Source organism: Chelon labrosus (assembly GCF_963514085.1).
Source record: "Chelon labrosus genome assembly, chromosome: 20".
Taxonomy (NCBI): Eukaryota; Metazoa; Chordata; class Actinopteri; order Mugiliformes; family Mugilidae; genus Chelon; species Chelon labrosus.
In genome coordinates, this window is record NC_140353.1 from 16324762 (window position 1) to 16339239 (window position 14478).

At 44.7% G+C, this 14478-nt stretch overlaps 1 protein-coding gene across 1 annotated transcript; it reads left to right on the forward strand.

The window, feature by feature from the left end:
* The first annotated feature begins 256 nt into the window (after positions 1-256).
* Positions 257-14436, forward strand: LOC311505530 (uncharacterized protein). The gene is made up of 12 exons (XM_084569145.1): positions 257-628; positions 1223-1356; positions 2868-3479; positions 3703-3755; positions 9774-10315; positions 10700-10796; positions 10923-10989; positions 12022-12082; positions 12269-12365; positions 12978-13094; positions 13181-13240; positions 13321-14436. The coding sequence occupies exons 2-12, from the start codon at positions 1317-1319 to the stop codon at positions 13408-13410; spliced, it is 1836 nt and encodes a 611-aa protein (XP_084425271.1). The 5' UTR covers positions 257-628; positions 1223-1316; the 3' UTR covers positions 13411-14436.
* Positions 14437-14478: the final 42 nt, after the last annotated feature.

Here is a 14478-nt window from a genome sequence, read left to right on the forward strand (position 1 = left end):
TGTGAGAAGAAACACAACACTGTAGGTTTCTCTCAACTCTTCACTTCAGAGAAGTGGGAGGCAAACTTTCCCAGGTAAAGTGTGACTGGATTTTATCAGGAAAACCTGGTATAAAGTGTGCAGATAGAGATTTTTTTTAGCTTAGAACTGTGTGGTACACTAGGTCAGTGGGTCAGCCACTTCATAAAGTGAGGAGGTAAGTGACAAGCATCCCAGAGGCAACAGGTTTTTCCTAACGCAGCCTAACTGTGCCCTCCAGTGGACACATCCAGCGGATTTCGGTGCCATCGGTCATCGGTGGTTAGAGTTGGTCTCTGTTTTTATATATTTTTTTTTTTAGTTTTTTTGTTATTGTTTTGCGGATTAAAACCTGAATCTGTGTACCTTATCAAGAGCAAAATGTTGCAGGTTTAAACTTTTTTATTTCCTCTTTTATTCAAAGTAGAATCGTGATTGTATTTCTCTGAGTGTGATCGCCTGTCCTCAGTGAAGACGCAGCCAGGCAGTGCGCTTGGCTGAGCAGCGCTGGAGAAAGAAAAGCGTGGAGAAGGAGAGGAAGAAGAAGAAGAAGAGGAGTTCTCCAGACGCAGACCTAAAGGATCTGGGATTTACTTGTCCGCTTTCTGGGGTTTGTATAAACTTTTTGTGGCTTTTCAAGTTAAAAGGACGAGTATTAACGTGATGGTGAAAATGTAGTTGCTTTTTTCTTTCTTTCTTTTTTTAACGCAATCTTGTTAAACTTTCATTCGGCCATGTGGCTGAAAGTTTTCATTGCGCCTCTGTAACGCAAACGTTTAGCTTTACAACTATAATGTAACCTTTTATTAAAATGATTTATTTAGTTAAATCAGCAGCTTGGTCCGGTTTAATCGCTCTTCGTGGCGCTGCGTTTTTGTGTTTTTTGGCGCATTTCTCTTGCGCACAGTCGATCCTCATTCACATAGTATACCTGACATGACAACAGCTTTGTTTGCCTCGTGTGGTCCCGCCGGAGTGTTCCGCCTCAGCTTGTGGTCGTTTTTGTGCTCTTCCTTGTAAAGTCACTCATTTACCTAGCATTCAAATGAGCAGCATGAGCTCCCTGTAAAATCCCCCAGTCCTGCGCTTGTTTCTGTTCGGAGCTGGAATTATTCCTCAGCTTGATAACAGTGACTTCAGCCATCACTTTACTGGATGTCCTGTGTGTGTGTGTTTATCTGTCTCTCTCTCTCTCTGTGTGTAGGTCACCTCCACACTGCTACTTTGTTCTGGGCTGAGAGAAAGGGCAACAAGCACCTGCAGGGCCACACCACTGGCCCAAACCCTATTACTGCACCATGGGAAGCTTTTCCAGCAAGGACGGCCATGGACCCACAGGTAGGTCAATAACACACACACACACACACACACACACACACCTTATGAACCTTTAATATATATTAAACATTTCAAACTAGATCTGGTAAAATCACCACTCTTGAATCGAATCTCTGTATTCTGAAATGCATCAGAGATGTGGGATTAGCTGAGAATGGATCAAATATTTGCCTCTGGACACAGATTGGACGTGTGCTGGGCTCATATTTTTTTTTTTTATAAGAGTAAAACCAGGACAATGTAATGTAGCAGAAAGAGGAGGAGGGAAAAGGATGTTAGATACAGGAAGGCCGAGCCCACTAGATTCCCCTAAAAAGAAAGTGTGGAACAGGAGTAATCAGGAAACTGAAGGCAACAAAAGGAGAAGCGAGCGGAAAGGCTGTGTGTGTGTGTGTGTGTGTGTGCGCGTGTATGCTGAGCGACAGCAGGAATCTTGGCAGCCCTCCTGTGTGTTACTCAGTGAGTGGTCATTCTCCTCGCGTCCCCGCGCGATTCGTTCTGGCCCCGCCGGGGCCAGCTGTGATGAATCGGCAGAATTCCCCAGCTCAGCACAAGGGCAGCGGATTAATCATAGGAAGCCTAATGCTATCTGACACACGCACACACTCGCAGAGACCTCGGCGAACACACACACACACACACGTTGAGTTGCTCTGCCAGCCTCGCGCGCGGTTGGACGACCACATTAAGGTTCGGAATGAAGAAATAAAAAGCAGGGGTGGCATGAGAGCGTTATTGGACAATCCTGTCATTCTTTCTCAGTGATTTGGCCTTGCAGCAGGTGGTGCATAGCTTGCTGCTCTTACATCACTTCGAAAATCCCACTCGTTTTCCTTGCAGTGAGGCTTTTGTCCAAACAAGGAAAAGGAGGAGAGAAAATGAGCCCCAATGCTGTGCCCTTCTGGTTCCCATATATTCTCTGAGTTATCATTGGTGGCAAGCTGGGATGGGCAAAAAGGGGAAGTCATTTATCTTATCGTGTCAGGTTTGGAAATGTATTAGCGGTCCGCTGGTGGAAAAAAAACAAAAAACAGCCTGTTTGGGAAACATTCATCCTCTGTGTATGTGTGTGTTCCTGAACTCGGAGACAGAGCGTCGCAGTGACGTTATGGATGAGCAGTCTAAGAGGAATGTCTGTGTTACAGCATTCATCTCCTGGGGCACGGTCACTGAGGGCTGTGTTGTTCTGGTCACCTCACTGCATGGTGTTTTCAGTGTCAACATGCCACACCGGTGACGGCTGGACTGTTTTCTGCTGTCCATTCAGACTTGTCGCATCTCTGATGGTGATTTAGAACTTTAAAGCCGCACTGATCTCAGTGATGTTTATTTATTTGAATGGCAGTGTGACATTTAAACTAGTTTGGTAATCAGTCATGCCAGAATGAAAAGTCTGATGTGGGTTTTAAATAGTTATCTATAAAAGTGACAAATATATTCTTGTTTGGAGGCTGTCTTCAGATGTCTTTGCCTTTTTTATTTCATCTGAAATGAATGGATTTTTTCTCTAGGGGCCCATTTGGAGAGTTTCCACACTCCACCCACTACTCCACAGAATGATGGGGCTGGCTTTACAGCTGGAGGTCCCCAATTTCAGCCTTCCCGTGCGGCCCCAGTTTCGCCCCCGCCTCCAGTACCCTCCAGCACACCCAGTGGGAAGAAGTCGCAGCCCAGCACCCCCAGCACTCCTACCACGCCCAGCACTCCCATTCCTCCTCCCGAATGGCGGCCTCCTCCACCGGTCGCCTCGAACCGCTCTTCAAATGGTCCTGGAGTGAGCCCGGTGCACAACCAACCAGGAAGTGCGTCGGCAGCCAGAAGGCAAGGTGCATCGGGAAGGAACGGCGGTCCTCCCACCTCCACCCCAAGGACTCCAGTCTCCCAAGGAAAGAGTGTGGCTGTCAGCCCTTTTAAGAGCTCCTCTTCTCAGAGTAGTGCATCGACTGCGGTGGTCACCTCTCTGGGGCAGAACTGGAAGGAAAGGGACAGTGGTCTGAGCCAGTCTCTGCTGCCGGGTCATGAATTGACGGACGGACAAGGGGAGGAAGTGGAGAAGCTGCTGGAAGAGTGTAGGACTGCACTGGGTATCGCTGCCAGCCAGGACAAGACCTTAAGCACGACAGGCAAGAGTGAAATAACTTTGTCACAGTAATCGCAGTTCAATTTATTTCCTCACTAAGTGCTTTTGAGGCCTGCAGACTTTTTCCTTTGAGCACTGCAACTGTTCACTCATTATAGCAGCCCTAACATTTCTCCGCTTTAAGAAGGGCAACTCCATTTCCTTGACATTTTTTTGGTATTGATATGCATGTGATGTCTTGTGACATTTCGGTTTCCTTCCCTCAGAGATACTGCAGCGTTTGCTGACAGAAGTGAAGAGTTTGAAGGCTACTTTGCAGGTGAGATGTGCTCAAAGTTTTCTCTTTCACTTATTACCCCCGTGCTTATTGCAAAATAGTAGATATATATATATATATGTACAGTAAACAGGAAGTCATGCAGAAGTTGGTGCAGTTATTGTGACCTTTCTGTCAGGAGATGGCACCAACAAACACATTACACATAATCCCCCCACCATCACAATAGGCCTTGGACTGGGCCCCGCTCGCCCCCCCCCCCCCCCCCGGGAGCTGCAGTCTTGCTAATGAAGGTCTTCCTGTCCTCTGCTGCCTCTCCTGAGAGGCCCGAAAGAGGAAAATCACTGAGATTATCTCCTCTTCAGGAAGATACTTGATCAAAGACGGCGGCGTTGTGGCTTCTTTTCATAAGGTCTTAAATGTTAACAGGACATTTGTGGCTTCTATTGCTATATATGATTGGAAATTATGAGAAATGAAAGTGAATACTATCAACTTGAAGTTCTCTTTCTGGGACCCCAGAGAAAAGATGTTGTCCGCTACAGGGATTTAAAAGGTATTTTGGATTGATCCATTCATAGGTCACAAACCCAAATGTGAGCACAGTAAGAATGAAGCAAAACCCTTCAAGAATTATTCCGTCCGGTTGCTCATGCTCTTATGAGGATGGTGATATTCTTTGGTAATTTCCTGTCAGTCGTTCGTTCCAATTCCTGACCCTCCCTTATGAGGTTTGTAGCCTGAGGCTCCCAACTTCCTCCAGATCTGCCACCGATTACAGCAGCTGGAATAGGACCAGTAATGCACCTCCCTTGTCCTCATCTCTCTTCTTCCCCTTTCATTCTTCCTGTATCTCATGTTCCTTTATATTGTGGCGTATTATTCTAGCTTTATTTTAATTGAAGTATGTTTGGCATTGCCAGTCTTTCTCTCTCTCTCTACTTGATATTCAATCTAAGTGCCCTCACTTCTTGCTTTTGTCTTTCCTCCACTTTCCCACATCTCTACAAGGGACCTAGAAACACAAACCTTTCACAGGCCAGCTGAACCTCAGAGAGACTGTGGTATAGCACTGAGAGGTAGCCGTGTTATGGGAATGGGGGCAATCCAACACTGTGTTTACACGGGCCCTCGGCAGGGCGATATAAGCCAGCAAAGCTCGACTTTATGAACCCTCTCCGTCTGCGCTGCCGTCCTGGGATCCTTTTTGTGAAGAGCCGGAGAAGGGGAGTGCAGCGCGGAGGAGGGGGTTCACATTCGGCTGTTCGGGAGACAAAACTTGTTTTGTTTTGAGCCGTGGGGCGAGCTGTCGGTGGGGGCCGAGGGCTGCAGCTTGCAGTGGCTGACTGGCCGTGTGTTTTCATGTGCTGCACGTGAGACAAAAGGCTCGCAAACACGCACAGATGCACTGAATGTCTTGGTGAGCGCAGTTAGTTTGGGCTCCAAGGGACAGCCTCTCCCCTTCCTCTCTCTCCCTTGCGGTGCCTCTTTGCCTTTTCTTTCTCCATCAGAGAGCTGACCACTCCTCCCTGAGCACAAGAACTCAAACAATTACCCCACGACTTTTGCTGTAGTGGTGCTCTCTATCTAATCCATCCCGTCCTCTCAACAAGTTCTCCTCACCACTTCTCTATCTCCCTTCCTCCCCTTCCTGCTTTTCATTTCCACGTCCATCCATCTTTTCATCTAAACTTTTCATTCCAGCTTGCTTAAGCCTTCTCTTCTTTAGATCCGACCTTCTTATTTGACCTTTTTTCTATATAATTTAAGAAGCCATTATTCTTCCCGTCACATTCAGACTGCTAAGCCTCCTCTACGTGCTCTTCTCATCCGTCTTCATCGCCGCTTTTACAAATGCTCCTTCCTTTCTCTGTCTTAACAGTCATAAAGTATTTCCATTGAACTTTAAGAAACAACCGATTACCCAAAGTGCAATGAACTACCAAGGATGTCATTAAATGTACCGTGTGTGTGCATGACAGTCTGCAATTATCTTAACCAACATAAATGAAAACACTCCATTCATGGCTGGGCGGTGGGGGGGGGGGGGGGGGGGGGGTGTGTGGGTGGCTGGTCAGATTTGTGCGCCACCCCCCACCCCCTCCCCTGGAGATTTAGCCGATCTCAGAGCCCTGCTTTGGAATCAGTTCCAGGTGAACGCTGCCGGAGATTTCCAGGAATGATCTCTGGGTTCTCTCTGCTCTCTTTACTCCTCGCTAGGCTGCTTTCAGCAAAGCAGGCTCAAAAAAGGCTCTGTATCTGGAAGCAGCAGAGGCTAGTCACAAAGATTTGGTGTTTGTGCTGAATTTTCAGTGCACAGTAAATGACAATGACACGGGAACCCTTTCTTTGATAACTTTTCTATGGTACATGTTGTAGATGGAGGGAAATGTCTAATCATTGGAGTTGAAGTGCATCCAGTCATTGTTTTTCTGAATGCACACCAAAGACTGTGGAAAGCTGGCGAAAGGAGCTGTTACAAAGCTGGAATTATTCCCCAAGTATGTGTTCGAAACACTGGGTGTGGGGATCTAGGGACAGATGGTTGGAACGCACACATATGTACACATGGAGACAATCTCCAAGTGTGCTGCTGGTCCCCTTCCAGGAATGGTGAGGAAATCGGATGTGCATCAAAAGTATGGACAAGTGTATGCGTGCCTGTCGAGGCTGGATACCACATCTGGTCTTGCAGTAGGGCACTAGGTCAGGTCTTGAGGGACTGCGCGAGTGTGTTTGCGTGAAGGCCGACCGTCCACACCCTTATCTCAGTGTGAACGGAGGAGCGCCCCTTCCTGTTTCCTTAAACAGACTTGCTCCAGTTGGAGTGTCCACATCCAGATAACAAAGGCTCTGTGAGGATCCTTCAAATTTTCGTTTTACTCAACCAGCCACTCGCTTGCTATTCATTTGACACGTGTTGCCAGGGAGAGAGAGAGGGAGAGAGAGAGCTCTCCCCTGTGGACGTGTGTGAGAAAACTCAACAGCGTGGTTTGGTGTTGAGGTAAAACACGAAGGGAGGTGTGTGTGTGTGGGAGACGAGAAGGGAATATGATCTGCGTGTCCTTGTGTGTGTGTGCTCGTGCATAGATTCAGGGTAATCAGCTCCAGCTGTGGTCTTGAGTCAGTGGTCAGACAAGGGAGTGACTTGGCTCAGGCATCACCTCCTCCTACACATCTCCATCCATTCTTCATCTAATTACCGACCTTCCCAAACGCACTCTTATCACAGCTCTCTGGCTGAACATAGCTCCAGTCACAGTCTGCATGCTTGCCTCCATTAAATCGCTGTTATTTCAGCTCTTCTTTTATTGTCCTTCCTCGCTTCTTTTCCCTTCCACACATCCCTCTGCTCCTTTTATGATGATGGTTGCTTAACATTTTTTAATAGTCTGGTATCGTTTACCCCTTGGCTTCGCTGGTTCTCTGTGCCGCTTTTGATGTCTGGGGTAGTGTTCGTGCACGTCTGAGGCCAGAACGCTCAAAGATGCGAAACTGAATCCATTTCAGGGTGTAGTTCTCATATGACTCTGCCGCTCATTTCTCATAGGTGACAAGGACAACAGTTAATAGATTACTGCCACAGTGGTGTGACACAGACAGCAGTTTCACAATGCAGTCTTGGCCCCATTCCCAAAATGTTGCTTAAAACTGTGGTGTTTTTTTTTGTGTTCAAACTTGTTAGCATTGTTTTTCCTGTAAGGAAAAAAAGTAAAACACATTTGGCTCATGATTCAGTTATGCCTCATTAGAGTTGACTCCACTCTTCTCAGCTTGCCGAGGCTTGCAGCGCAGTTCAGTTCAGCTTGTTTCCTAATGAGGGACAAATGGATATTTGATTGTTCATTTGATTATAGTAATTGTCTGTGCAGAGTCTGGTATTGTTTCCTTTTGGCAATCAGATCCAGTAGAGGCTCAAATCTGAGTTTTAATTTTAGTGTTCATTGTCCCCATTTTATGACTGATGATGTGTTAAACTAAAGACATTCCCACTGGGTTCAGTTTCACTTTGTGTTTAGTGCCGAATTGCAATCTGAAGATTCAAGATGTTTATTGTCATATGCACATTACAAACAGCAGTTTAGACTATACAATGAAATTCTTGCTTTGCAAATATCCCTTACTAAAATAGAATAAATAAATACATAAAAAGAAAGAACTATAAAAAGACTTGGACAATGTGTGGGAGAAATGGGTTAAATTAAAAGCTTAAAAAATTTAAAACCTGAGTTGAGAAAGTGCTCTGTGGCTTGTGCTACAGATACAGATCAGTGGAAGTGATGGGGAAGCTCACACAATAACTAGGTGGCAATTCGGTTAGGACAGCTCGTCAAATAAACTTCTCATGTTGGAGGACATCGATAAAGACAGACAAAGCAGAAAAGGAGGAGCTAGGGTGGAGGTGGGTTCCAACAAACCCTGCTTGCTGAAGAAGCAGGCAGGGTTGGTTGGCTATAGCAGCTTTAAATAAGGCACCCTGACTGAGATTTGTCAATGGATGCATCGGCTGAACTGTCAGCTGATGCAGGCTGGCTAACAGATTAACTCTCAGCTGATGTAGCTGGCTCTATAACTGATGAGCACTCTCATAGAATTCAACCCAGTTCAGCTAGGGTGAAGGAAGGCAACTTAGAGCTTGATGTTTCTGGTTTATTTGAGGTATTCATTGCTTCAGAAATTGCCAACGTCAACACTGCAAAGAAAAGAGGGCCAGAGTGGGTGCTGCTAAAAACATAAGTTATTTTAATCCACAAGATGTAACCAAAATTGACTGTGCTCCCTATCCAAACAAGGAGTAGACAGCTTCTACTCCTAGTGAATCTGACAAATCACAAGTAACTTCTGTTAAGTAGCTACAGGAGACATCAAGACAATAAGAAACCACGAGCAAGAAAACACAGAAAATCACCAACATACAAGCTACGGTAGCAGAATGACAACGTAACAACTAGCAAGTGATTACAGAGAGATAAGACATAGATGCTCAGATTAAAGCACAGCCACGCTAAATAACAAATTATGGTCCCTTTTAAGCCATGTACAGGGATTGCTGCAGTTTGAGAGGACACAAACTGCAGCAATCCCAAACCAGTTTGACACAGGTCCAATCAGTCCAGATGACAGGCCTAAGGTCAGGAGCTTCATGCACAGAATGGGTTAACCCTGTAAGTAGACTGCTGTTTAAGTGTTTGTTTGTTTGTTTCAGAATTTCCTCCATTTCTGCATAAAAATGAATGATCTGTGACAGATTTTCACAAAGTTAAAAGCCCAGTCAAATAAATGAAGCATAAATATTATGCTTGTGTATTTATTTATTCAAGAAAATTATTTGTACAAGTCTGTTAGATGCAAAAGTAGGTGAGCCCTTGATATTTGCTGTGACCCCCTTGTGCAGCATTTCTATTGGATTAAAGTCAGGAATTGACTTGGCCATTCCAAAACATTTGTTTTGTTCTTCTTCAACCATTTTATTTGTAGAACGACTTGCGTGCTTGGGCTTGTGTGCAGTTTCTTAACAGTCAGCTCCTGACATTTTCTTTTAGAATTTGCTGGTATAATTCAGAACGCATTGGTCCATCAATGATGGTAAGCTGCCTCGGCCCAGATGCAACAAAACATGCCCAAACAAGGACATCACCGTCCCCATGTTTCACCATCTCTTTAGCGATGGTTTTGTAACATTTTCCAGCCTGATGAGCAACAGCAGCTCTTTATCTGAGGTCCTCAGAAAGCTCCTTTGTCTGTGCCATCATACACTTCCACATGTATGATGGCACGAATCTTATTAAATTGACTGGAAACTTCTACTTTTGGCACTCACAGATATGTAATGTTGGCTCATTTTCCTGAATAAGCAAATAAAAAAAATACAATATTACTGTTTTATTTGTTTGATTAGGCTTTCTTGGTTAGTTTCAAGGACGCTGATGTTTTAAGTCATTTTTACATTGTACATTTGTACATCTCTTCAAAGGTACAAAGGAGTTTAACATTAATAATATGAAATGTCAGCAGAATAACGTTGTTATTCTTCTTAAAACGTCGACTGTTCTCTTACAGACAGAGCGTGGGGAATGGCTGCAGTTCCAGGCTGACCTCCAGGTGGCGGTGGCGGTGGCAGATCGCCTGAGAGCTGAGGCTGAAGAAGAGCTGACGGCGCTCCGAACGGCCCACAAAGACACTGAGAGGGAGCTGGCCGCTGCCCAGCAGAGACAGAAGGAGGCAGATATGCAGCTGGTCACCCTGAGAGGAGAGCTGAAGGAGAGCAGGCAGAGACTGGCTGCTCTCACTCAGGCTCAAGACAAAACCGAAGGCCAGGCTCCGTGTCAGGAGCCGGAGAGGCCCAACGGAGACTCCAACAGCCATGAAAGCACGGAAGGAGTCCAGAGGGGCAGGGAAAGGGGGATGTACAGGTTGGCACGAGAAGGCGTGGAAAGTAGGAATCAGAATGACATGACAAAGAATGCTGTCGGTGAGGAGGTGAAACCAGACTGTAAAGGTGTGACCAAGCGTTACCTGAGAAACGTGACCAATGAGGATAGGAGTAGAGTGGAGGTGAGCTCCAGCGAGACAAGAAGAACACTAACTACAGAGAGGTCAAGGTGAGATAAACAGTGTCCTGAAAATATTTTCTTGAAAACACACAAAACAGACTGTATTTCTGCAGCACATGACTAAAGCCCCTTGTAGCGCCAGTTTCACTTTAATGTGTTCAGGCAGATACGTAAAAACAAAGCCTCTCTGTCGTCCACATTTCTCTGGCGTAGCGAGCAAAAATGAATAACAATTACCATATTTGGTCAGGCCTGTGGATGTGGTTTCGTTTGAAAGTGTTACTCTGAATCAACAGAGCTTCACTGGGCCACTTGAGAACTGTTTCACTTTCAGCTGGAGCCTGGAGTGAACAAACGTCGTAAAAAAAACGAGACAAAATGCCAACAAAATCACTCATGCTGATCGGGTCAGTTCTTTTTACTTCACTGCAGGAGCCTGTCCAGATTACCTGCTTCCTCTGACTCTACTGCTGTTCAGAATGGAACCCTCCAGCCTAATACCACCACAACAGTTGGGCCTACAAACAAGGTGAGACATGTGATCTGCAGGAGGATCCTTCATCAGAATTTGGCTGTTGATCAGGAAATGCTTTTGCACTTTGTGAGTGAGGTTTTGCTGTTGTACCAAATTTAAAGAATTATTGTTGTTTTCAAGAACTTGGGACAACTAAGAGGACGAAGAAGTTTGGACTGGCAAGACGGCAAGTCCAGCAATGACTCAGGTGTGTTTATAGATTGCCTTTAAACAACAGGCCCTCTCCATCCAAGTGGTTCTGGGTATTAACTGAGTACAACTACCCATGGGGAGCTCGACCTTCCTTTTTTTGTTTTGTTTCATTTCTCTTAAGGCTAAAGTTGAGAGACGTTTTTGCATACAAGCAATCAACTTACATTTTCAGTCTTCTTGTTCTGGGTGCTTACACTGAAGCAGGACCAAAAAAAAAAAGACAAAAATGTAGATACACAAAAGGGGACATGTTTTCCAGCAGTGTGGGTACTATAAAAAAGTCCCTGCAGTCTGAAAGTGGTTATGTTTTTTTATTATTATTCTAAAATCATTAAAGATGCACTGTTGAGTTTTTGACCACTAGTAGCGCTATTGAGCAATATTTTTACAAGTGTCTCTTCATTTTATTTCTCTTGTGACAAACGATTGCGGTAAGGATTGCAGAAAGCATCCACAAAGCCAGTTTAGAAGAGGACCACTGTAAAATCTGCTCTGCAAATATTTTATGAGGATGAAAGTGCATTCAGCACATGCGTTAGACCTCCAGCACCACGTGTTTCGTTAAAAGCGCTACACACAAACATACATTAATAAACATTTGTATACAAGAAAACTCCACAGGGCACCTTTAAACTCGCACTCATTTTTAGTATCAACAATCCCCATTGTGTAACAAGAAAGGGGAATGTTGTCAATAACCCCACAGGTAATTAATGGAGATGAAACCAGAGCTTGAAGGAGAATTTTTGAGCAATGAATCCAATTCCTAATTAATTCACTTTTCTCTGTCTGCATTGTGTATAAAGTACACTTGTTTTCTAATTAGCTTGTCACTTTATATAGTCCGTGTGAGTGCTACAGCTTGCTCCGCTGCACCACCAGCTTAGCTGAATGTTGCTTTAAAAATGTAGAAGTGCTTATTAGCATGTTTAAAAGCAGTGTAACTAAGCTTGTCTCCTCGCACCACTGCCTTGACTGTTCATGATGACAAATTGCTGTTAGCCAACACCGTTTCTTGTCGTTGCAGGAAAACGTGAGGAGTCTCTGAACAAGTACAACTCGGCCCTCACTGAGTTGCCACCCACCAAGTGAGTCCACTGTGCAGTGGAGACAAACCATTTCCTAAATCTAATTACATGAAATCATAAATCTCACTCTCGAGTCCAAAACACCCCTCATACAGGATTTCACTCAGTGTGTTAATGTTTTATAACTGAGTCCAGGTGTTTTATTTTTCTGTCTACAAAGCCCAATCTTTATTTTGCTGTTGTTAGGGCCCAGGACGGTTTCAACCTGCTGCTGCGTCGCCATGGGGGCTCAAAGAGAAACTCGCTGCTCCGCTGGTGTCAGAGCCGAACCCAAGGCTACAAGGTGATCCTGGATCTGGTTTAGTGCTCTTCTTATAGTGGAATTTGTACTTGTAGGAGACATATAGTTCAGTTTACAGAGGACTTAAACACTGAAAAAGTAAAAAAAATGTTAAATCAGCAGTTTTTTGTGGAAAAAAACAGACATCAAATCAAACCTTGTGTACATTTATTTGAATTGCAGCTTATGCAATGGCACTGAAAACTAATGTGACATGTTAGGAGAAAAAAACAACTTGGAATAATCTGACTTCATAGTGGAAGCGCCCTTTGATTTTATTACAGCACTCAGTTTGTTTGTTTAAGTGTCTATCAGCTTGGTAGATCTTCACTTGGGAATATTTTCCACTCTTCCTTGCAAAAACATTCCAGATCTGTCAACTTGTGAGGGTGTCTCCTGTGCACAGCCCTCTTCAAGTCCACACCGCAGATTTTCCATAGAATTCAGGACTGGGCTCAGGCCCTTCACCCGTCAGTGGTTTTAATGTTGTGTTGTTGTTTATGACCGTCTTGTACATGGTTTACATAGATTTTACCCACTGTAGATGAGTACTTTTCTCAAGCAGTGGGACAAACAGTGAAACTCATTATATATTTTTCTTTCCTCTCCATTCAGAATATTGACATTACCAACTTCAGCAGCAGCTGGGCTGATGGCCTCGCGTTCTGTGCCGTCTACCACACCTACCTCCCGTCCCACATCCCTTACAGCACCCTCAGTCCAGAGGACAAGGTAGGAACTGTGACCACGGCCTGTGTGATGGATAGGGCAGAGTGATTTGCGGTGTCCGACTTATCGATTTGTTCTTATCTCGGCAGAGGGAGAACCTCAGTCTGGCATTCAAAACAGGAGAGTCTGTTGGGATTGCGCAGTCTCTGGTGAGTCTCTGACAAATCAGCTCACTTCTGGCGTGGATTTAATTTATTGTCAAAGTCGTAACTGTAGCTTCGTTCAACAGACGGCGGAGGAGATGCTGAGAGCAGGCGGTCCTGACTGGCAAAGGGTTCTGAGCTACGTGGAGAGCATGTACCGTCACTTTGAGATGTGACTGCTGGAGGAACTGACAAACAATCCCACGACAGATATACAGGGACTCTACCAAGGAATCTTCAAGTGTTAATAATAATGGCTCCCCGAGTAGCGTCTCTGGTGGGTGTCTGGAAATGAATGACATTCAAAGCTACAGTTTGTAACTTTAATCTTTTGCTTGACGTTTAAGTGCAGGATGTCTTAGAAGCGGCGGTAACAAAAGCAAAAAGCCTAACCGAAAGATGTAAGCACAGATGAGTGCTGTGTGCACTTTTCATTTCCATTAATTTTTCATGCGGCTTTTGGGGATGCTGTCTTGTGCTATAAAACGGCGTTAATGGGCTCGCATACTTCAAGCCTCTGCGGACAGGTTGAGAATCTGACTGAAGTTACATATTGTAGCTTTCCAAATAAAGATCATCTGAATATCTGGGTATTTTTATAGCAAATGTTTGAGGAGTGGCTGCAAATGTCTCCACACTGGTACTTCACTGGCAGAAAGTACTGTATTATATAATATATTTCATGAAATCTGTTAGCAGTCCTCCAACTGCAGAAGGTTTTATCTGCCAATCAGTTTTGCCTTTTGCTTTTATATGTGATGCTTTTTTTTCTGGACCTTATAGCACTCTGTAAATATGCACTTTTGTCAGCACTTTGTCGGTGTAAGAATGTAACGGCATCGGAAATGTCTGTGATTTATGAATATTGAACAACAGTTGGTGTTTTCTCAAAGTGCCTTCCGTATTATCACACGTGTGCCAGGGGCCGTTGGTGGGCCACAGGAATTTGCGTTGCAAGAGTGCCATTGAGCAAAAAGCAAACGCAAGCCTGCACAAGCTTGCGCGTTCGGTTTCAACATCTCCTCGCCTCTCACCTGCATCCTCGCTGAAGCACAACTGGTAATGTCAAGACACGTTTAAAGCCGAGTTTGTTGCCAAAGTTGTCAAATATCGGACAAATATGCCGCACATTGTAAGATATGTTTATATGTAACTAGTGTGAAAAGAAATGCCAAAGCAATAAACTGTCAATATGAGTTAAATATGGTTGTGTGTGAGTATTGTGTAATCTGCTGGATTTTTCC